The following is a 23,875-nucleotide window of genomic DNA, read 5'->3' as shown; positions in this document are numbered from 1 at the left end:
GTGTGCTGTACATGTGAGCACTGTATGTGTATGTTGAATAAATGTATGTTGTATTTGTGTGCTGTATGATTGTGTTATATGTGTGTGCATGTGTGATGTGTTGTGCTCATACACATTTTGTTACCTGTATTATAAATATAAAGGAAATATTCATGAAATTCGCTCTTCTTTCATTACTTCAAGTGTGTGCCATGTCATTATAAGGGTTGTCCAGGAATACTATATTACCTAATCTGACAAGAGAAATGAAAGTGCACACTGAGTGGTACAATTCCCGTGCCCACCCTCCGAAAAAAAACAGAGAGTACAGTACTCTGCAGCAATAATTCCTAATTAATGGGAAAAATTCATAATACTTGATGGACGTGGGCCAGCCTTTGCAATATTACCACCCAGCGTGCCCAAGAGCCTCGGCACCGGCCGGCAGAGTATACCTGAACAACTGCCTTAAATTCATGCTCGCAAATAGGTTAGAAGTTTTTTTGATGAATGACCCTTAGAGCTTGTCTATAATAAATGTTAGCAACTAGGACCTCACCCCTGTTGGGATCCCAGTGCATGGTATGAATGGTAACATGGCAGTGCAGTGTCCTCTTTTGGGAACTAGAAATACCAGGAGGTGCTTCACTGTTTGCATAACTCCCATTATATCAATGGAGAGTACAGTATACATATATACCCCCCATCCCACCAGCATCACTGACCATGACATTTACTGTTCAGCACTGGTGTCCATGTTTCAAATCCGCCCGGGTCAGCATCCCTATGATGTTTTCATTTCCCGGCTTCCATTAAAAACTAGACTGATGTGTCCTAAGAGTCATTCATTCAAAATCACCAGAAATATTTCTGATAAGTCCTTTATATTTATGTCCAGTGTCTTCAGGTAGCGCCACAATTCACATAAGTTCATTAAATAAAAAAATTACAAATTACAACACATTTTTTTTACATTCACAAATACGTTTTTAGAGGTTTGATAACGTGTATGTTATTTGGGTGCTTGTTCATGGCACAAAATTGAAATATAAAAGTAAAATATAGTATTAATAGTAAACGTAAACCCTAGGAGCTGTGCTCCAAAGTAGAGAAACTGTCATGGTTCAGGCTTGTACAAAATGTTATTTTTATAGAATGATCCTGTATGTGTTTCTTAATATTGCTAACTGGTCGGACTGACGGCGGCCATAGATACAAAGATATACCACTGGTAGGCGAAGTTCACACAGCCGTACAAAAAATCATCCGAGTTTCATTATGAAAACTTGGACGATTTTTTTCTCATTTGTCATCCGGATAGCATCCATTTTTATACTTCAGCAGTTATTAAAAATGTACAATTTACAAGACCAAATAATTTCCTATGTTAAAGAATTGCAATTTTATCCATTAAAATCAGGTGCTATACCGTGGCCCCGTATAGAATTCAATTTTTTTGTGCAACCATAGACTTGAATGGGCAAGTCTCATCTGACACACGGAAGAGAATAGTGCATGCTGCCATTTTTTTATGCGCAAATTCGGTCCATGAGCAAAAATCTGCAGGTGCCCCATATCCTTCTATATGGATGTATGCATATCTGGAGTAAGAAACAGAGGCTGGATCTTGTCTGGTCATGAAAGGATTTTGGAAAGATTATCAAGATCTCACTAGGGCAGAATCCGATCTTGTCCTTAGCTTTTGCATAATACTGTTGTATACACAAAACTTCATGGGAAAATAGAAATACATTTTCAGGTTAATAGAATGGATCTATCTGCCCAAAATAATCATTTTGTCTTTAAAAATTATATTATTGATGTAGGCAATAAGAGTCTACATGTTAATGGTTTCTGGACACTTGGCTAATAACAAGTCACCTTAGCATATGTCCTCTACAGTTATAGAGTTGAATGATTAAAATTCCAGATTGGATTATACAGTCATATTGATATGGATTTTCAAAAACAATGCACCAGTCTCATCAGGTTCATAACATTCATGTAATATGTATGGCATTTGTATTGTGAAAATTAATGACAGATCCACTTGATGTACTTTTGGCATAGTATACTTTGCTGTGGCCATACACTGTAAGTAGCTGCAGCTGTGATTAATAAAGAAATGTAAAGTAATTAGCCCGGGCCCCAGAATGCCACGGAGTCTTCCAGGCCGTTTATACAGGGGCTCGGCTGTGCTGCCTCAGTGCAGGCTGTGCAGCGTGTCTCACTCAGCCCGGGGCCCCGCTCTTTGCTTTTGCTCACCGAGCCCCTACACCAGCAATGGCAATAATGCCCCGATGGCGGCCCTGCATAAGTGACAGCCATTGGCTGGTGGGTCTGGTATGCCTTGAGAAGCACCATATGTAACACGTAGAGTGGGCAATTTTTTTATAAACTTAGAACAATTTAAAATGCCCTGTTTTATATTTGTAAGGTGTTATTCTTATAAAATCATTGCTGAACCAACCCCAATATAGCTGAACTCAGTCTTAAAAGGGCTGCATGGGTACCTGCAACTGATGGGGCATTCACAAGTACATCAGTATCAACAATCAGTCTTAGACCACTGCCCCACTATCAGTATTTGGTCAGTATTCGGTCAGTATTTTTTCTCAGGAGTGGGAGCCAAAACCAGGTGAGGAACAATCAGAGAAAAGGTATAATAGAAACAAGTCACTAATTCTGCATTTATCACCAACTCCTGAGAAAAAATAATGGCCTAAGGGCTCGTGCACACGACTGTAAAAATGGGACAAGTACTATCCATTGTTTTGAAGGAAAGCACTCATCCCCATATCGTTCTATGGGGTCGTGCACACGTCTATGTTTTTCCTCAGACCAACTCAGTTTGCAGCATGCACAAGTTGTATCCGATTATCGGATCGCACTCAGCCATTCATATTCTACGGGTCCGTTGAAAAAAATCAGACTGCACTCAGATGACATCTGAGTGCCGTTCGATTTTCAAGCACTGACTGAATGGAGAAGATGGAGGTTTTTTTTTTTTATTCTCATGTGAGAAAATTGGATCACACTATGACCGGGCAATATTAATCACCAGCCTGACATGTGACACATCGCTGAAATCTGTGTTTTAACCCCTACCTCACCCTGTCATCAGACTACATAGCAAAAACCTGCTGACAGATTCCTTTTAATTATAAAAAATATATTCCCAAAGGTGTCTGTATCCTTCTAAGTGGTAATATTTCCCACTGGATTTTGCAGTATCTGTGAGAGGTATAACAGGGGAGGGTTCTCCAGCATACACCTTTGATGGATGCCACAATACAGATGTAGGTTCTGTACCGGGTGACTCTGTATGGACCAGCGCAGCCTGCTACACTATATTCCATGTAGTCATACACATAGTGGCCCATTAGGACACTTTTCTGGCCTATGTTGGGTGACCAAGTGACAGCTGACATGTTTGATGTATGTGCCCGGAGCATTCCCGACTTATAAATGGGCATTCCCATCTCCAAGATCCTATCCCAATATGTAGTAGGTGTATTAATAATAATATTAGAAATCTAGTATAGTTCTTCTGATTCGCTATGTCTCTTTCCTCATGTACAGGACCTTAGATATCCATGGTTACAACCACTAGCAACTAGCTGACACTATATCAGTGGTCGTGACCATGGATATCTAAGGTCCTGCAAAGCCTGCACGAGGAAAGAGACACAGTGAATCAGAAGAACTATACTACATTTCTAATTGGAGGTATTTTCTATTATTACTCCTACTACATATTGGGATAGGATCTTGGAGATAGGAATACCCTTTAAGACAAGAGGATATTGCAAAACGCTACAGGAAAGCAGCCTAAAGTGTTCTACACAATGGAGATGTATGTTGTTATTACCGCTATGACCTGGGTGTAATAGTCACTGAGCATCGCTTGTACACTATAACACTGTTAGGGGCAGCACAGTGGCTTAGTGGTTAGCACTGCAGCCTTGCAGTGCTGGGGTCCTGGGTTCAAATCCCACCAAGGACAACATCTGCAAGGAGTTTGTATGTTCTCCCCATGTTTGCATAGGTTTCCTCTGGGTTCTCCGGTTTCCTCCCACAATACTGATAGGGAATGTAGATTGTGAGCCCCGATGGGGACAGTGATGATAATGTCTGTAAAATTGTCTGAATTGTAAAGCGCTGCGGAATAAGTTGGCGCTATATAAATAAAAATATTATTATTATAAAATAAAAAAGATTATTATTATAGCGGAGTGATACCGGGGCCGCTTGTTATATTGATATATTCGCATAGCTGAGGACAGAACTTTGCATCTATGGCCACCGCAGGGTTAAAATAAAACTTCCTCTCTACTGCACGGTTCACACTGAGGGGCCAGCCTGTGATTTAGGGGTCTCGCCGTCCCCTTGCTCACCTCTGAGGGGCCAGCCTGTGATTTAGGGGTCTCTCCGGCTCACCGTCCCCCTGCTCACCTCTGAGGGGCCGGCCTGTGATTTAGGGGTCTCTCCGGCTTGCTGTCCCCCTGCTCACCTCTGTGGGGTCCGGCCTGTACTTCAACCAGCAAATCACCCAAGTGACCACCACAGAGAAGAGAGCCAGCACACTGGCCACTGACAAGCATATAGGTCCCGCAGGGGAGGGCGCAGGGGCCCCGCTGTATCTGTTCACAAACACTAGGCCTGCAAACAATAAAACCACCATAGCTATGAAGGAAAACACCACACACACGCAGCCCGCAGTCAGGACTGCCCTTTTGCAGCTCTGGCATCTCTCATAGCCTCTGCTAGGAGAGGGAGCAGTCGCTGGCTGTGCTTGATTCGAGGCCGCAAAGGATCCCTGGCCTCGAGTAGCAGCTGCTGCCGCTGAGGCTGCGTCCTGGCCCGGCTGTAGCGCGTAGCGATATTCCGAAGCTGCATGGAGTACAGCGCCACCTGCTGAGCCGTGGTGGTACTGCAGCTCACGTGGCTGCACAGGAGGATGATGGTGGTAGATAGGCGGGAGGCTGTCCTGCGGGTACGGGTCGTCCTGCCGCACGTACATGGGGAAGGCCTCCGCCACCTTCGTGTTCACAGGCAAGGCTTCCACCCTGGAGTCCGGGACCACGGTCCGGTGCCGGCATATTGGGCAGCAGAGGCGCCATGGCCGGTCTTCCCTGCGGTGGAGAGTGCTCAGACACTCCTGGCAGAAGGTGTGCAGGCACTCCAGGAGCTTGGGGGCCCTCCTGTCCAGGTCAAAGTAATTGTAGCAGATCTTACACTCATACTCCTCGTAGGAAGGGGTGAGGTCCGAGTCACTGGTCTGGGTCACGGCCATGCTTGTCTTCATGCCAGGCTGGGTGCCCGTGCCATGCCGTGTGCCCTCTATAGGGTGCTAAAAGCCTCTTCCAGCAGGTGGCACGGCCTAAAACAAAGAAACACCATTAATTCTGGACAGTATATTCCCATCTGTACGATACGGCGGCTGCTCGTTTACTTAGACAATGTGAATCTGATGCCGGTGGGTAACGTACCACGAGGGTCTTAATGCGGCATTGTGCCATCACACCTAAGGATGGGGGCGACGGCAACGTAGGTTGCTTGTCGTTAAAGGGGTTTTCTGGTTTCCGAAAATCCCTGCAATTAGTTTTTTAAAAATATGTGGATTACTCACCCTCCATGGGTCTAGCACAGAGTCTCCACCTCTGCTCCCGGTTTCTGTTGTTTGCACTGTCGCTGACAGCGCTGCAGCCAGTCAGGGAGCTCAGCGGCTCTGCTCTAGCAGGCGACATGAGATGCTCGGAGCACAGTGATTGGCTGCAGCAATGCGATGTGACGTCAGACCTGTGGACAGTATCAGACACCGGGAACAATGGCGAAGGTATAGAGCTGGACCTGGGGAGGGTGACTAAAGGAGATATTGTTGTTGTTTTTTCTGAAAGCAGAAAGCCCCTTTAAGGTGAGTGTTAGTGATATCACAGTGTCGCATTACAATGTGCAACTGCAACACAAAGTAGCAAATGTTTCTAAAGTTGGGACTAAACAGTGGCGTTGTCTACAACACGGGTCACGTTGGCAGAAATCGCAGCATAATTCAGGTGTCTTGGATCACTGCGGCTGTGTCAAGCCACCACATTCACCAGCGTCAGCTGCAGTGTATCCGGCACAGAACCATCCTGGGCTGCACCACATGGGTTGTGATGGTGCCGCTGCCTAAGGGCAGAGTCAGGCGGCTGTATAAATGACCGAGATGGAACGCAGTGCACGGACTGGCCGGCTGCTCTCCCGACCAAAGCGCAACAGCTGCAAAGAAATACATGAAGCCATCATGCTCGGGTCGGGAGAGCCGCCGGCCAGTTCGTGCACTGCGTTCCGATCTTGCTGATTTATACGGCCGCCAGACTCTGCCCTAAACATGTTGGATTCTCTGTTGCTGGCCGCATGTGACTTGTCTGCAGTTTTTTTCTTAGGTTCCTTTCACACTGCATTTTTGCTCACATTCATTGGCCCTGTGGGGGCTTGTATCCAAACCCCCCCCCCGGCAAAACGGGATTTGAACGTATGCGCCAACAGCGCCCTAGACTATAATGGTGCTGACAGAGTCAACGTGCGCTCTGACGTGCATCATTTTCGAGTGTGTACGCCTACTGGAGACTCAGATGCTCTCTACTACATCTGATTCTCCAAATCCAGTAGGCGTAGACGCCCGAAAATGATGCACCTCAGAGCATTATAGTCTATGGTCCGTCAGCTCATACACCCGAATCCCGTTTTCCGAGGGTTCAGACGCAAGCCCAGATGGGGTTAATGAACGTGGGCAAAAATGCAATGTGATAGGAGCCTTACAATAAAATCACAGCTCAGATATAGGCACACGACAACAAGTTGGAGACATGTTTTTGGTCGTGTAACATGTTGCTGTGTAGCTACAGCTTTAGATTGCAATGCTACATTACGACATTGCTTATGAGATCAAGGCTACAAAGCCACTTTGGCCTCGAGGCATCATGTCAGAGACAAGTCACTTAAGCAGAAAATTTGTGACTTTGCACAATTATTTTAAAATTGTAGTTTGGCCGTGAAATAGCCACTAGTCCACAGACAACTCACACACAACTTGCGATCCATAATGGCAAAGTCGCTAGTGAAACCGCCACAAAAATTGTAGCCGGTTTGGATTTCTGGCAACAGTTGTGTAGGGTTACGCTGTTTGCGGCAAAGCGACCATGGACACCATCATTAGGTGCAGTGTGACGTTGCGATCTTCTTGTTGTGTGACCTTAGTCGCTATGTAGTACTGGTTCAAGTTGTGCTGAAGTTGTAATAAGTTGCGACTTTGTCTTGTCACCATTATAGGAAAATGTGCAAATTGTGATTTACTAGCAGAAAAACTCCCTCGGTCGCGTGCGATTTTAGTCAAGTGACTTTTTTAGTTATCCACAGTGCAATACGTTTCAGTCGTAGCAGTGCCATATAGATGAAGACATACGTGTAACAACATAAAGGGCTACAGTTATTTTTAATCACTTGGCCGACCTCATAAACCAGGAGGCCTGACATTAATTCTAACACTAAGCCGCTCATGATGGCAATATATTGAATAAAGTGTCTGGCTGATCACAATGCAGGTGTACTCACAATTCCCCGGAGGAATAGAGATGTCACTTGTAGAAATGCACTGGCCGCCCCGTCCAGCATTAGTGAATGTGACCAGTCATCGATATGTAGTGATGTTCAGGGTATCAGCGTCCGCTCTGGGTGACAGCAGTGCTCTTCATCCGGCTCCTTCCTTTGTCTCCTGCTTGTGATGCTCGCTTAGAAAGATGTTCATCTCATTCTTGTGCCACCTCGAGCCTTTGTCGCTTGCCGAGAAGCCATGGCAGACTATATTTTTCTCGCAGCCTCGCCATCACTATATAGTCATCTTCCCCAGTAGCCAATGCTTTTCTGATTTTCTAACAAAGGCTGCATCTGCTCTCCTCTTTGCTGTGTGTCTTCTGCAAGCTTCCTGCTCGCTGCCCTGTAATGTGATGTAACGCACAGGCTTTGTATGCAGGATTGCTCCTGCTAATGTGCAGGATCTGACTGGTCTGGAGGAGAAACGAATAGCAGCATCTTTCACCTTTTCTTCTCCTTCCTTGCAGCTGATTTATTTGTATACAAAGGCGAAGCGTCCCCGTGCGTGATATTTATACAGCAGGCTGTCAGTGTACACTGTACATAGTCTGTGCCGCCTCTTATTGGATAGAGAGAAGCGTAGGAAAAAAGCCATAGGGTAGAAATGTTTAAATTTTCAAAATGGGGAACCAGACTATGGAATATTTTAAGACTACACTTAAAATCATATGCTTAATTACAATACAGTAATTCCACACTTTAGGCTTCTTTCATAGACTCCAGCTCTGATTACTGCAGAAGGTATGGGTTCCAAAAAAAAGCACCTGCTCGAAGTGGCCTAAGGGTATGTTCACACATGTTGATCTGAAAAATCAAGTTTATTTTGGAGTCCAGGGAAGAACCTTGAATCTGCATAGTGCTACCTGGGCAGAATCACTTATTGAAGCTGTTTTGTTAACCAAACCTACAAATGGCAACGCGACTTTTCCCATGTAAAACAATTAGACTTGTTATATAAGCGATTTTTTTACACCAAAATATTTGCGACAAAATTCAGTGTGAATATAACATTACAATATAATTTTACTACATGTCTTCTTTAGGGGGTCTAACTTTATAATGGTGCCAGCATTTTCGTTTTAATAACTAAGATGAGCACATTTGGGTGGAAAAAGAAGCCACCAGAGACCTGCTCATTGGCACAGCAGCTTTGTAGCATGTGTGGTAGATCGGCTCACTCGGCTGCACACAGAGGTAGACACGGAACACTGTCTCTTTAATTTTTTTGTTGGTTTATTAAACGGCATAAACCAATATAGAGTTCATAAAAACAAAACACAGCCCTTCTAGCATAATAGCAAAACAAAAGACAATGTCCAGCATAGTCCTTGTACCTGCCCGGGTCCGGCCACTAAGGGTTTAGCAAAAACACACAATACATGCCACCTCCTCTCTGGAACAACCCTCTCCAGACATTGACCAACACCTGAGTCAAAAGGCTGGCTAGTTATAGCCCAGACCACACCCTGGGGTGGAGGTATGGAGAACAACCTCTCGCCCGCTCTATGGTTGTTCTCATAAAACACGCCCTTTTAAACATGGCTGATTAACCCTCTCTGCACCTACCATGCAGGAGAAAACTTCCATGTTTCACATCACTGAAGTTAATAGCCTCAGTGAAACATATCTCCCCTCCAGTATTCTGTCAGTGACTTTGTCACACGTTTGTTTCAGAAGTATCTACAGTATGTGGTGGAAGAAGTGGACCAGCGGGATGACTTTGGAAGACCCTTAGGGTATGTTCACTCCGTGCTTTTTGCAGCATTCTTTTCCCGCTTGAAAAACACAGAATGTTGGAAGGAAAAATGCTGTGTACATTACTCATGGTTTTCATTTGTTTCGTTTCTTTATGCATTTTATATGCATTCAATTAAATGGGTAAAAAAAAGCTGAGAATTGCTATGGTTTTTAAAATGCATTGCAGCTCATACAACGTAAGGAAAAAAAATTTGCCATGTGAATGAGATTTTAGAAATGTTATATATTTGCTTCTACTGTAAAATGCTGTGTTCTTTTTCTCACGAGAAAAGCACGCACAAAGACACTATGAACATACCTCTAGTGTGCCATAGATACAAGATCTGTGATTGTAAAGGGGATATTACAACATTTATGAGATTTCCATAAGATATTACTGGTCCCAAGTCTCTTTCTACCCTATATCGTCAGGGTAATCAATACAGAGGAGGACAATTTTATATTACAGGAGGATCTATGTAAACTAGAAGCTTGGGCTGATAAATGGCAAATGAGCTTTAATGGAGATAAATGTAAGGTAATGCACTTGGGCAGAGGAAATAAAATGTATAATTATATGCTTACTTGTAAAACACTGGGCAAAACTGTAATTGAAAAAGACCTGGGTGTATTGGTGGACGACAAGCTCACGTTTAGTGGCCAGTGTCTGGCAGCTGCTGCAAAGGCAAATAAAATAATGGGATGCATTAAAAGAGGCATAGATGCTCATGAGGAGAACATCATTTTACCTCTATACAAGTCATTAGTGCGACCACACTTAGAATACTGTGTACAGTTCTGGTCTCCGGTGTATAAGAAAGACATAGCTGAACTAGAGCGGGTGCAGAGAAGAGCGGCCAAGGTTATTAGAGGACTGGGGGGTCTGCAGTACCAAGACAGGTTATTACACTTGAGGTTACTTGGGTTTATTTAATTTGGAAAAACGGAGGCTTAGGGTTGATCTTATTACTATGTACAAGTATATGAGGGGACAGTACAAAGACCTTTCTACTGATCTTTTTACTCTGAGGCCTGAGAGGGGGACAAGGGGGCATCTTCTACGTCTGGAGGAAAGAAGGTTTAATCATAATCACATAGAGCAGTGAGACTAAAGAACTCTCTGCCGCATGATGTTGTAATGAATGATTTACTACTAAAATTTAAGAAGGGCATGGATGCTTTTCTTGAAAAGTATAATATTACAGGTTATATATACTAGATTCTTGATAGGGCGTTGATCCAGGGAACTAGTCTGATTGTCGTATGGAGTCAGGAAGGAATTTTTTTCCCCAATGTGGAGCTTAGAGTTTGCCACATTGTTTTTTTTTTTTTTTTGCCTTCCTCTGGATCAACATGTTAGGCTATGGGTTGAACTAGATGGACTTAGTAACATAGTCTTCCTTCAACCTTAAAAACTATGTATATCAGAGGCAAAAGGGGAGAGCAGCCTCCCGTGACGTCTATTGGGAACAATGTTATTTTCCTTTCCTGTAGAACTGATTGGAGACCAAACCTAAGATATAAACAAAATGAGCAATACTCTGCTGTAAGTAAAAAGTAATAGTGCATATAACATAGGGTACTGAGTAAACACTGTTATTGAACAAAAAAGCGTAAAAGCAATTCCCCTACGACTAGGTGTACCCAAAGTTATGTCAGATGACATCAATGTAGAAGGGGTAGAGCAGGACTGTTCAAACACATAGCCATGGGAAGCTATATAAATGAAATACTTAGCTCAAAAAGGGGTGCCCGGCCCGTTTGACCAAACTACAGGAAACTAAAGCAAAACCAAATAAATGAGTCAGAGTATAAGTTGGTATGCATGGAAAGTGTAGGAGGATGTTCACACTGTGGCCATTTAGCAGACAAAACCTAAGATTGATATAAACTGAACATATACCCCGCTGTAAGTAAAAAGTAATAGTGCATATACTGTAAATCACATAGGGTACTTAGTAAACATTGTTTATGATCAAAAAAGTGTAAAAGCCATCTGACCGCGTCAAGGTGTACCCAAATCAGGACGGTCCTAACTTCTAGTATTAAAACCTTACCATGTGTCAGACAATGTAGATGGGGGCAGAGCAGGACCGGAGCCCAACAGTTTAGACATCCAGACATGGGTGTTGGAGACCAGCACAATCTTCAGTCCTCTCCTCTGTTGTTGCTCCTAATTTTGCATAGTAACGGGGTAATTGGGTTCCTGATTATTTTTTATGAACGTGCATAATGGGCGCAGCCAGAGACATTTTGCATGACGTAGACTGAGTGTGGTACAGATAATTTTATTGTAACACAATGCTTTTATTTATGATCATTGCAAGGCCATTTCAGAGATGGCAGGTGTTATTTAGGGTGCCAACCTTGTATAAGGTACTCGAGCCAAGAGCTGAAAATGAGCTGGATATAGCGGATAGGATCGGAAAATGTGAATGGATAAAAACAGGGTCACAGAAAAGTGAATACAAATAATACAAGAAACAAGGATAGGAGAAAACAAGAGGGGGAGGGAGAGAAAAGGGAAACAAGCACTCCACAAAAGGAGAAGCACCAAAGACATAATGAGCTGTCATCTATGTAGCGCAGTACAGAAGGGAGAATAAGCACCTGTCACCACTTACCACAATGCACGGAGAAGCTGGGGAAACGTCCAGCATTTCTCTTCTGTCTGGTGTCTCTTACATGATGTATTGCAGTGTATTCCTGTTACCAGGGCCTTATGTTTTATTATTAATACGTTTCATTTTCTTTACTCTTCACACTTTTTTGGAGGAAGTCCTGGTAAAGAATAATTTCTATAGAGTTATTTTGCATAATATTTAATATATATACACACATTTCTAGAGTTATGGTCTCACTTTACAACGGTGACCCTGGAAATAATATTGTAAAGTGAGGAATTACTGTAAATAAGCTTGGGATGACGTATAAGCGTACAACAGTCTGCTGAAAGTCACAAGGCACCGTAGTCATTGTTTACTATACAGTCACGAAGGAGAATGAAGAAAGTTACGTGATCTCCATAATGTCAGGTAGTAATTTATTTATATTTACCTTTAGAAGCTTACAGGATCTTACATGTAATTACAGTGACATGTAAAAGTTTGGGAACCCCTGGTCAAAATTACTGTTATTGTGAACAGTTAAGCTAGATGAAATGATCTCTAAAAGGCCTGAAGTTAAAGATGACACTTTTTCTTTGTATTTTAGATATATACACACGTGGTCAAAATTGTTGGTACCCCTCGTTTAATGAAAGAAAAACCCACAATGGTCACAGAAATAGCTTGAATCTGACAAAAGTAATAATAAACTAAAATCTATGGAAATGAACAAATGAAAGTCAGACATTGCTTTTCATCCCTGCTTCCACAGAATTTTAAAAAAAAAATTAACTCATGAAATCGGCCTGGACAGAAATGATGGTACCCCTGAAAATAATGTGACAAAATGGACATGTTAAATCAAGTTGTGTCCACTAATTAGCATCACAGGTGTCTACAATCTTGTAATCAGTCAGTGGGCCTGTGTATAGGGCTACAGATACTCACTGTGCTGTTTGGTGACATGGTGTGTACCACACTCAACATGGACCAGAGGAAGCAAAGGAAAGAGTTGTCTCAGGAGATTAGGAAGAAAATTATAGACCAGCATGTTAAAGGTAAAGGTTATAAGACAATCTCCAAGCAGCTTGATTTTCCTGTGACTACAGCTGCACATATTATTCAGAAATTTAAGATCCATGGGACTGTAGCCAACCTCCCTGGATGAGGCCGCAGGAGGAAAATTGATGACAAATCAAAAAGACAGATAATATGAATGGTAACAAAAGAGCCCAGGATAACTTCTAAAGAGATTAAATGTGAACTTCAAGCTCAGGGAAGATCAGTGTCAGATCGCAACATCCGTCGTTGTTTGATCCAAAGTGGACTTCATGGAAGACGACAAAGAAGAACACCATTGTTAAAAAAAATCATAAAAAAGCCAGACTAGAATTTGCCAAACTACATGTTGACAAGCCACAAAGCTTCTGGGAGAATGTTGTATGGACAGATGAGACAAAAATGGAAGGTTTTGGCAAGGCACATCAGCTCTATGTTCACAGATGGAAAAATGAAGTATATCAAGAAAAGAACACTGTCCCTACTGTGAAACATGGAGGAGGCCCTGTTATGTTCTGGGGCTACTTTGCTGCATCTGGCGCAGGGTTTCTTGAATCTGTGCAGGGTACAATGAAATCTCAAGACTATCAAGGGATTCTAGAGAGAAATGTGCTGCCCAGTGTTAGAAAGCTTGGTCTCAGTCGCAGGTCATGGGTCTTGCAACATGATAATGACCCAAAACACACAGCTAAAAACACCCAAGAATGGCTATAAGGAAAACATTGGACTATTCTGAAGGGGCCTTCTATGAGCCCTGACCTAAATCCTATTGAGCATCTTTGGAAAGAGCTGAAACATGGCTTCTGGAAAAGGCAACCTTCAAACACGAGACAACTGGAGCAGTTTGCTCATGAGGAGTGGGCCAAAATACCTGTCGAGAGGTGGAGAAGTCTCATTGACAGTTACAGGAATCGTTTGATTGCAGTGATTGCCTCAAAAGGTTGTTCAACAAAATATTAAATTAAATTACCATCATTTCTGTCCAGGCCTATTTCATGAGTTTAATTTTTTTTTAAATTCTGTGGAAGCAGGGTTGAAAAGCAATGTCTGACTTTCATTTGTTCATTTTCATAGATTTTTATTTTATTATTACTTTTGTCAAATTCAAGTTATTTCTGTGATCATTGTGGGTTTTTCATTAAACAAGGGGTACCAACAATTTTGACCACGTGTGTATGTGTGTAAATATATATATATATATATATACATACATACATTGTACATTTTATATAGTCATCTTTTACATTTTAAAAATTACAAAAAGGAAAATGGGCAGATGCAAAGTATGGGCACCCTGCATGGTTAGTACCTAGTCGCGCCCCCTTTTGAAAGTATCACAGCTTGTAAACGCTTTTTGTAGCCAGCCAAGAGTCTTTCAATTCTTCTTTGAGGGATTTTCATCCATTCTTCCTTGGAAGATTCGTCCAGTTCTGTGAGATTCCTGGGTCGTCTTGCACTGCTATTTTGAGGTCTAGCCAAAGATTTTCAGTGATGTTCAGATCAGGGGACTGTGAGGGCCATTGTAAAACTTTCAGCTTACACCTTTTGAGGTAGTCTATTATGGATTTTGACGTGTGTTTAGGATCATTATCCATTTGTAGAAGCCATCCTCTTTTTATCTTCAGCTTTTTTGCAGACGGTGTTATGTTTGCATCAAGAATTTGTTGAAATTTCATTGAATCCATTCTTCCCTCTACCTGTAAAATGTTCCCCGTGCCATTGGTTGCAATACAGCCCCAAAGTATGATTGATCCACCCCCATGCTTGATGGTTGGTGAAATGTTCTTTTCCTGAAATTTTGTGCCCTTTTTTCTCCACACATACCTTTGATCATTGTGGCTAAAGAGTTCTATTTTAAAGCTAATCTGTCACCTCCTGGGTCCTATCAGACCTCTAATATGGGAATACAGGTGATAGAAATGTAAATAGGCGTTAATAGGCAGGGGAGGCAAAAAAATCCCCACCTATTACCTTCATTTCCTTATCCCCCCAGCCCTGTGACGTGCAGTTCCCGGCCGAATCCCCCGGATATGAAGCTTGCCAAAACTAATTTAATAAAAAGCTATTACAAAGCAAGTAGACCTCTAATATGGGCCATACAGGTAAGTATAGCTTCACATTTCTGTCACCTGTATGCCCATATTAGAGATCTGATAGGTCCCAGTGGGGTCACAGATTCCCTTTAACCTCATCAGTCCACAGGACTTGTTTCCAAAATGCATCAAGCTTGTTTAGATGTTCTTTTGCATTCTGAATTTTATGGGGAGGACGCAGGAGAGGTTTTCTTCTGATGACTCTTCCATGAAGGCCGTATTTGTGTAAGTGTCTCTGAACAGTAGAGCAATGCACCACAACTCCAGAGTCTGCTAAATCTTTCTGAAGGTCTTGCACTAAAGCGGGGGTACTGATTTGCCCCTCTAGCAATCCTATGAGCAGCCCTCACTGAAATTTTGCTTGGTCTTCCAGACCTTATCTTGACCTCCACTGTTCCTGGTAACTGCCATTTCTTAATTCATTTCGAACTGAAGAAAGGGAAACTTGAAAATGCTTTGCTATCTTCTTATAGCCTTCTCCTGCTTTGGGGGCCTCCACCATTTTCTGAGTGCTAGGCAGCTGCTTAGAGGAACCCATGACTGCTGTTTTTTGGCACAAGGTTAGAGTTAGGGTTATTATAAAGCTGGGAAATTTGCATCACCTGGCCTTTCCGAACGATGATAGTAAACAAGCCATAACCCTAACAGGCTAATTAATGTCTGAAACACTGGTTAAAGTTATCTGAACACACAAATGTCCAAGAGTGGCCAAACGTTTGAATCTGACCATTTTCCTTTTTGTAATTTTTAAAATGTAAAAAAATGACTTTTTTTGGCCTAAAATACAAAGGAAATGTGCCATCTTTAATTTTAGGCCTTTTAGAGATCATTTTATCTTCAACTGGCTTAGCTGTTTACAATAACAGTACTTTTGGCCAGGAGTGCCCAAATTTTTACATGCCACTGTATATGTGTTAGGGTAGGGTCACACGACCGTTTGATCAGAGTGGCATCAGTTTTTCTCAGACATGGAGGGAAAAAAAAGTTTCTTCACCTTCTCCAGTCTGTCAGCCAATGAAATTTGGACCGCACTCTGATTTCATCCGAGTGTGGTCCGATTTTTTTTCGAGGATTTTGATCCAACCCCTTATATCAAAATTGGACATGTCTCCAATTTTTTCCACTGACCACTCTGTCTGAAGAAAAAAATCAGACTTGAGCACAGCCCCATAGAATATTGTAAAGGACATATTGATATTCATGCTATCCAAGTGTAAAGGACATATTGATACTCCTGCTATAGCAACTCCATTTTGTCTGCTTGCTTTAAAATCATGTTATTATACTCCTTGCATAACATGCATTCTTTCCTTCCTTTCTCATGCTTTACATGGAACTTTCTCACACTAATTTTTTCTCACAAGAACATTTTGTCAGACACCCTGCTACTGTTATCCAACTAGTCTAGGCCAGGATTGACCTTGTAAATTTCCATCGTGCTTCGAACTAGCGATGATAATATGACCATATATGTGTTTCCGTAATAATTGTACTAACATTGGTTCAAGCCTGTAGTACGGCTGTAGATGATTGGTTATCGATATACTCAAAACAATATAAAATGCTAAGTAGAAAGAAACGAGATTAGAGATTCTCTGAATCCTCCCATACAGAGCACTGCCTCCGTTTGGTTTTCTGTTGGATTGCGCAATCAACATAATAATTTGACACTCACTTGGTCAACCGTGAAGGGACGTTGGTGCCCTCCCTCAACAATATCATAGGTACAGGTGTTATCCATGAAAACCAAATTATATTGGCAAATTATATTGCATGTGCATATAGGTCTTTCAAAGATAAGTCCAGCGTACCTTTATTAGCTTTATATGACCAGTCCGTTCTCCAGTTAATGAGAAATCACCATTTAATTTGAAATGCAAATGAGATGAAGCCTCTGTCACTCCAGCTCTTTTCCCCGCCTAGCAATGCCTTCTCCTGCTTGATTGACAGCCTCTATGCTATGTGACTTCAGGCAGAGGGGCTATCAGTCAAGCCAGAGGAGGAGGCGACACTGGGTGGGGAATAGCATTGGCGTGACAGAGGCTTCATGTGACATGCAGAAGTACTGCTGTTTCTTTAAAAGCATCCAGAAACTAGAGGGGTTAACACAGCCACAGGAGACAGTGTTTTAGCAGAGCCCCAGGGGGATTGTTGGGAACTTGTTATTGTAGTCTGGCTGAAGCCAAAGAGAAAAGTGGTGTCTGACAGAAGGCAACTCAACAGGATTCAGACCAGGAGAGAAACTAAACACAGGTCAGATAATACTCTGCACTGTTAATTCAGGGAGTTTATCAGGCAGTAAGGTAAGGACTGGAAGGAATTGTGTCACAGGGATTATCTCCCTCATCAAACCCTCCCCCCTCCATCTCCATGCAGGATAAAGAATGCTGTGTACTATTATGTCTTTGTGAAGGAAAAGCCTGTGTTTGTGTATGAATATAAGTGTGCTGCTAAGAGATCTAATCTATGCTGAATTATACTACTGAAGAGACTGTGTTACTGTGCCTTGTAAAGAAACTACTGTATTGTTACTGGAGCCGGTTGCTCAAGAAACTCAGACTGTACTGTAATGAAGATTGTTGCTGTAATATCCCTGAATTGCACTGGCCGCGCTTCAGATTAAATTCCACTGTTAAACTGTTGAAAAAGACTCTTGTCAGATGTGTCTGGTCAACAATTGAATTTATCGTGTGCCTGAGAAGCTGCAGCCTATGGTCGCCCTGAGTAACGGTTCCCCCAGGATTCCAAAGAATTCATGAAACCCGTCTCACCCTATCTGAACCTAGCAGCGTGCGTTTAACATTGGTGGCCCGTACGGGGAACCCTGAGCAGGAATTAGCATGTAGGGAAGAGGAGTGTCTGGAAAAACACAGCAGCACAGCACCTCAATTCAACTCTGCTACACCAGTTAAAAGGGACCAGCCCTAAAGAAAACTCACTAGCAGCAATGGATGTGGAAATACAAATGGACAGAATTAGTGAGCTGCTTCTTCAGTTAACCTGTGAAGAATTGAGAACAGTAACAGAACATATAAAGATGTCAGAAGAACAGATTTCTGAAGCACACAACCGCAGGCAACTGTTAGCTGCTATTAATGCAAAAATGGATGAGCTGGGGGAGAAAGAAGCTGAAGACGTCATGGGGACAATCCTCCAGGAGCTAACACAGTTTCTAACCAGGTTGAAGTTGGAGGATAGAGGGGCGGCACCAATTACCAAAAGCAGGAATCTCTGTCCGCAGACAGGAATTGAAAGAACAATTCAAAGCCCTAACAGCCCTGCAGGAATCTACCAAAACCTCTGAACGGATGACAGACTCAGACAGAATCTTTACCCTGCTCGGGTTAGATAAATGAAGGAGACAGTCCTCTCTAACACCACAAATCACCATAAGGAAAGAATTCAAGATCATGGGACAGATTGGAGAGTGTGAACAGAAAGAAAAACTGTCTTATATGAAATTGTTGCATCAGATCGATGCAGGCTTACAGAAAGGCTACCAGCCAGATGAGATCATTGAGGGAGTGGTGAAAGCGATCAGCCCAGGACTGAACCTCCGTAGTATGCTAGAAATGAAGAGTCAATTGACCTTGCAACAGCTGAAGATGATTTTAAAAGGGCACTATAAAGAAGCGAGTACTTCAGAATTGTTCCACCTACTCATTAACCTCTCACAGAAAAATAATGAATCACCCCAAAGTTTCTTGTTCAGAGCAATTAAACTGAAGGATAGACTGTTCTTTGCATCAAGAGATGTAGAAGCGGAGAAGTTTGATGCTGGACTTGTCCAGAAAAAGTTCTTGAGATCATTGGGAACGGGGTTAATCAGCAAAGACGTCAAGTTGCAGCTGAAACAGTACCTAGAAGATCTGGCATTCTGGACGAAGTCCTTATTGAAAAAATGAATGAGGCAGCTAGTTTGGAGTCAGAGAGTGAACAGAAGTTAAAGAAAGGCTCTGCTCCTAAAATCCCCACCAAAATGAGTCAGCTGATGTTGGAGAACCCTAGTGGCCAGTCCGAAGATCATCATGGAGACCCTCCAGTGTCACCTCCGAGAGGGAACCTTAAATCACCAACAAAGGAGAGGACCACCAGCTCTGACTGGGAGGAAGTAATAGGAGAACTGCGAGCCGAGTTGATTGAGGTGAAAAAGTTGATTCCTTCCAGGCCTGAACCTGTATACCTCAGACCCAGGAGTGGGTTCCAAAACAGAAGATACCCGGCTTGTGAAGCGTGCTGTTCATCAAATCAGAGTACGATGTGTGTCCACTGTCTAAGCTGTGGGGAGGAAGGACATTATGCAAGGAATGCCAATGGTCACGGTCGTTTGGGTTATAAGACAGGAGGTTGCCAGTGCGGGGCGACTGGTAACCGCGACAAGGAAGAGGCCCCAGAAGCAAATCCAAATCTCACTAAACCCCAGAACGGTGCATGAGGTAAAACGGCTGTACTATTCCCAAGTGTGTTCCCATCTACAACAGTGGCAAGAGAGACAGGGGCATCAGTTACTTAATGCCCAGTGCGAAGGTCAAACGTTGTACAATACAGACCAAAAGTTTGGACACACCTTCTCATTTAAAGATTTTTCTGTATTTTCATGACTTTGAAAATTATACATTCTCACTGAAGGCATCAAAACTATGAATTAACACATGTGGAATTATATACTTAACAAAAAAGTGTGAAACAACTGAAAACATGTCTTATATTCTAGGTTCTTCAAAGTAGCCACCTTTTGCTTTGATGACTGCTTTGCACACTCTTGGCATTCTCTTGATGAGCTTCAAGAGGTAGTCACCGGAAATGGACAATTTCAAAGTCATGAAAATACAGAAAAATCTTTAAATGAGAAGGTGTGTCCAAACTTTTGGTCTGTACTTTATTCCTGGGAGGAGGATTCTAAGGTTAGTAAAGATAGCCTCATCAGCCTAATCGGTGAATGGTGCTTTATACAGTGCCAGCTAGATGGACTCCTGGTAAAAGCACTGTTGGACACAGGAGCCCAAGTGAGCCTTTTAAATGAAGAATGGAGATGGCGCTACCTGCCACAAAGTTGCCTTCTCTTAGGACCAGTGGAACTCAACGGCAAAGCTGTCAACCAGACCAAAATCCCTTTCGTAGGCTGTGTGGAAGTGACTTTCCAACTGAGGGCCACGAAGAACAGCAACACCATTGAGATTTTGGTACCTTTTCTCGTGACCAGTGATCAGAACGTGGCAGAGGATCCTATCCTGGGTTATAATGTAATCAGTGTGGTCATCACGAAACACAAGTCAGGGATGCTGATGGTGGATGTAATTGCCACATCACTTGCCAAACCCAATGACGTGGCAGAAAATGTGATTCGTAGAGTAAAGTAAGCACAGAATACAATGGACCTAAAAGAAGTCAAGGTAGACTAGCGCCCAGCCATCATCCCTGCAAACCAAATAGTGGGGGTGAGGTGTGGAGTCCAGGTAGAACCAGGAAGAAAAGTCCAGAAAAGGCTGTTCGTGCCAAAAGACTCCTCAGAACTTCCGGAAGGCCTAGTTGAAGGTGAGACTGTGCTTACAATTCCTACTGGTGGGTTTGCTCGAGTGACAGTACCGGTGATGAATACTATGAAATTAGACTGGATCCAAAGACTGTGTTAGGTCACATTGAAACTGTTAAAACGGTGTGAGACCCGGCCAGGGGTCTATTGTCAATTCAGTCTCCCCACCAAGGAACAGGAGTTGCCCAGTGGAAGAAATTGTACGACCCACCTCAGGGTCCTGGGATCCCCCAGTATCCCAAAACACTTGTGTGCTGAAGTATAGCGATAGCAAAACAGATAGCAAAACAGAAGCTGAGAGAAGAGTGTCATGCATTCTCTAAAAATGACTCTGATAGAGGCTGTATCCCGTTGATGCTATTGAAAATCAATTTGAAAGACACAACCCCAGTAACCTGAAGTTACATGTCTGTGCCGAAACCATTACACCGTGAAGTGAAAGAGTATTTACAAGATCTAAGCAACAGAGGTTGGGTCCAAAAGTCAAAGTCGTCTTATTCCTCTCCTCTTGTTTGTGTTAGGAAGAAGGACTGTACGTTGAGACTCTGCTGTGATTACCGGAACTAAACCGAAAGTCAGTACCTGATCGGCACCCGATACAAAAGATTCAAGATATGCTGAATAGCCTATCAGGAAGTACCTGGTTCTCTGTCCTCGATCAGGGTAAAGCATACCATCAAGGGTTTGTTGAAGAGTCCAGTAGACCCTTGACAACATTCATCACACCGAGGGGGTTATATGAGTGGATCCGCATACCGTTTGGGCTCAGTTCAGCTCCAGCAGAACTTCAGAGGAGCATGGAGCTCTGCTAAACAGCCCTACTTCACAACCCTCATATCCTCCCTATCCTACAACCCCAAACAGCTATTCAACACTTTTAACTCTCTCCTCCACCCTCCGTCATCTCTGCTGAGGAGTTTGCCACACACTTCAAAAACAAGATTGACCAAACATGGCAAGTCTTTACTGTCTGACCACCACAACCCCTTTGTTTTCCACAGCATTTCCCTACCCCCATAACCTCCCTTCCCAACATCACGGAGAGACCTTACTCGTCTCCTCTCCAAATCACACTCACCACATGTGCACTCGACCCCATCCCATCCCACCTCCTCCCCAACCTCACCCCCACACTCAACCCATCCCTAACCCGTCTCTTCAACCTATCACTATCTTCCGGTACTTTCCCCGCTGCCTTCAAACATGCCATAATCACGCCCATCCTCAAAAAAGCCATCCCTTGACCCCACCGCCTTGTCCAGCTATCGCTCCATATCGCTGCTCCCATTTGCCTCCAAACTCCTTGAGCAACACGTTCACGCTGAACTTTCCTCCCACTTTTCATCTAACTCTCTCTTTGACAACTGACAATCCGGCTTCTGCCCCCACCATTACACAGAAACTGCCCTTACCAAAATCACCAATTACTTACTTACAGCCATAGCTAACAGACAATTCTCTGTACTCCTTCTTCTTGACCGGTCCTCTGCTTTTGATACAGTTGACCACTGCCTCCTACTACAGATCCTCTCTTCCTTTGGCGTCAAAGACCTTGCCCTATCTTGGATCTCCTCATACCTTTCTAACATCACATTTAGCGTCTTCCACTCCCACACTATCTCCTCACCCCGCCCCCTCTCTGTTGGAGTCCCTCAAGGCTCTGTCTTAGGACCCCTACTCTTCTCAATCTATACCCTTGGCCTGGGGCAGCTCATAAAATCCCATGGCTTCCAGTACCATCTGTACGCTGATGACACCCAGATCTACCTCTCTTCTGTCCAGAATCCCAGCATGTCTAGCAGCCATATCCTCCTTCTTCTCCTCCCGCTACCTCAAGCTCAATGTGGACAAAACTGAACTCATTATCTTTCCCCCATCTCGCATATCTTCCCCACCTGATCTTTCTATCACAATAAATGACATCACTCTTTCCGCTGTACCGACAATCCGCTGCCTCGGAGTAACCCTTGACTCTGCCCTGTCCTTCAAACCCCACATCCAAGCTCCCATCACCTCCTGTCGCCTCCAGCTGAAAAATATTTCCAGAATCCGTCCTTTCCTCAACCCTGAATCTACTAAACTGCTTGTGCATGCCCTCATCATCTCCCGCCTCGACTATTGCAACATCCTCCTCTATGGCCTACCTGCTAACACTCTCGCACCCCTCCAGTCCATCCTCAACTCTGCTGCACGACTTGTTCATCTCTCGCCTCGCTACTCCTCTGCTACCCCCTTTGCAAATCCCTTCACTGACTCCCATTCCTCCAGTGTATCCAGTTCAAACTGCTAACACTGACCTACAAAGCCATCCATAACCTCTCTCCTCCGTACATCTCTGAACTAATCTCCCGATATATTCCCTCACGTAACCTCCGATCCTCCCAAGACCACCTTCTCTCCTCCACACTTATTCGTTCCTCACGCAATCGCCTCCAAGATTTCTCCCGAATATCCCCTGTCCTATGGAATTCTGTGCCTCAACACATCTGATTATCCACCACACCTGGATCCTTCAGACGGAACTTGAAAACCCATCTCTTCAAACAAGCTTACAGCCTGCCATGACCTTGCTTGCTGCTACCACAACAACACCGGAGCTACTGCAACCCCTCAACCTACTGTCTCCGCCCCATTCCTGTAGCATGTAAGCCCGCTAGGGCAGGGTCCTCTTCCCTCCGTACCGTTCTATCATTGTTAGTTTGTTTACTGTAAGTGATATCTGTATTTGGTATGTAACCCCTTATGTACAGCACCGTGGAATCAATGGCGCTATATAAATTAATAATATTAATGATTACAGCAGTATCAACAACACGAAGTTAAGTTGACCCCAAAGAAGTGTGAACTGTTCAAAAGGCAAGTCTGATTTCTAAGGAAAATTGTGTCTGGAGAAGGATATACCATCGACCCAAAAAAATCGCTCCGGTACTGGCCTTAAAAGACAAGCGGCCCTCTACTGTCGGGGAGTTGACGCAGATCTTAGGATTCTATCATACTTACATTCAAAACTTCTCCAGGATTGCCGCCCCGCTATACGTCCTGTTGAGGGGGGGGGCAGAGTCAACAACACCCACGGAGAAAAAGAACGCGGGTAGGACCAACCTTAAAAGAAACAACGCCGTTTCATCCCAACAGCTCATTCTCGGGACAGCAGACCACCAGGAGATATTGGAAGAAATAGTAGACTACCTGGTAAAACCACCCATCTTGGAATATCCTGATGTCAACTTACC

At 43.5% G+C, this 23,875-nt stretch overlaps 1 protein-coding gene and 1 long non-coding RNA gene across 2 annotated transcripts in view; one reads left to right on the top strand and one right to left on the bottom strand.

The window, feature by feature from the left end:
• Positions 1-466: 466 nt before the first annotated feature.
• Positions 467-8,196, bottom strand: RNF228 (ring finger protein 228). The gene is made up of 2 exons (XM_073674615.1): positions 7,576-8,196; positions 467-5,362 (listed from the first exon to the last, which is right to left on the bottom strand). Exon 2 carries the CDS (start codon positions 5,285-5,287, stop codon positions 4,457-4,459), a length of 831 nt encoding a protein of 276 aa, XP_073530716.1. The 5' UTR covers positions 5,288-5,362; positions 7,576-8,196; the 3' UTR covers positions 467-4,456.
• LOC141259108 (uncharacterized) overlaps positions 4,891-23,875 on the top strand; it is a 30,300-nt gene continuing 11,315 nt past the window's right edge. Inside the window, exons 1-2 of the long non-coding RNA XR_012318372.1 lie at positions 4,891-5,150; positions 9,289-9,350. This is a non-coding gene — a long non-coding RNA (uncharacterized lncRNA). The remainder of the gene's footprint in view (positions 5,151-9,288; positions 9,351-23,875) is intronic.

The sequence above is a fragment of the Phyllobates terribilis genome, unplaced genomic scaffold (assembly GCF_046119375.1).
Source record: "Phyllobates terribilis strain yellow unplaced genomic scaffold, ASM4611937v1 Scaffold_3__8_contigs__length_932513732, whole genome shotgun sequence".
NCBI lineage: Eukaryota > Metazoa > Chordata > Amphibia > Anura > Dendrobatidae > Phyllobates > Phyllobates terribilis.
The sequence above is the reverse complement of the archived record's forward strand: the minus strand, read 5'-3'. Positions and strand labels throughout refer to the sequence as shown.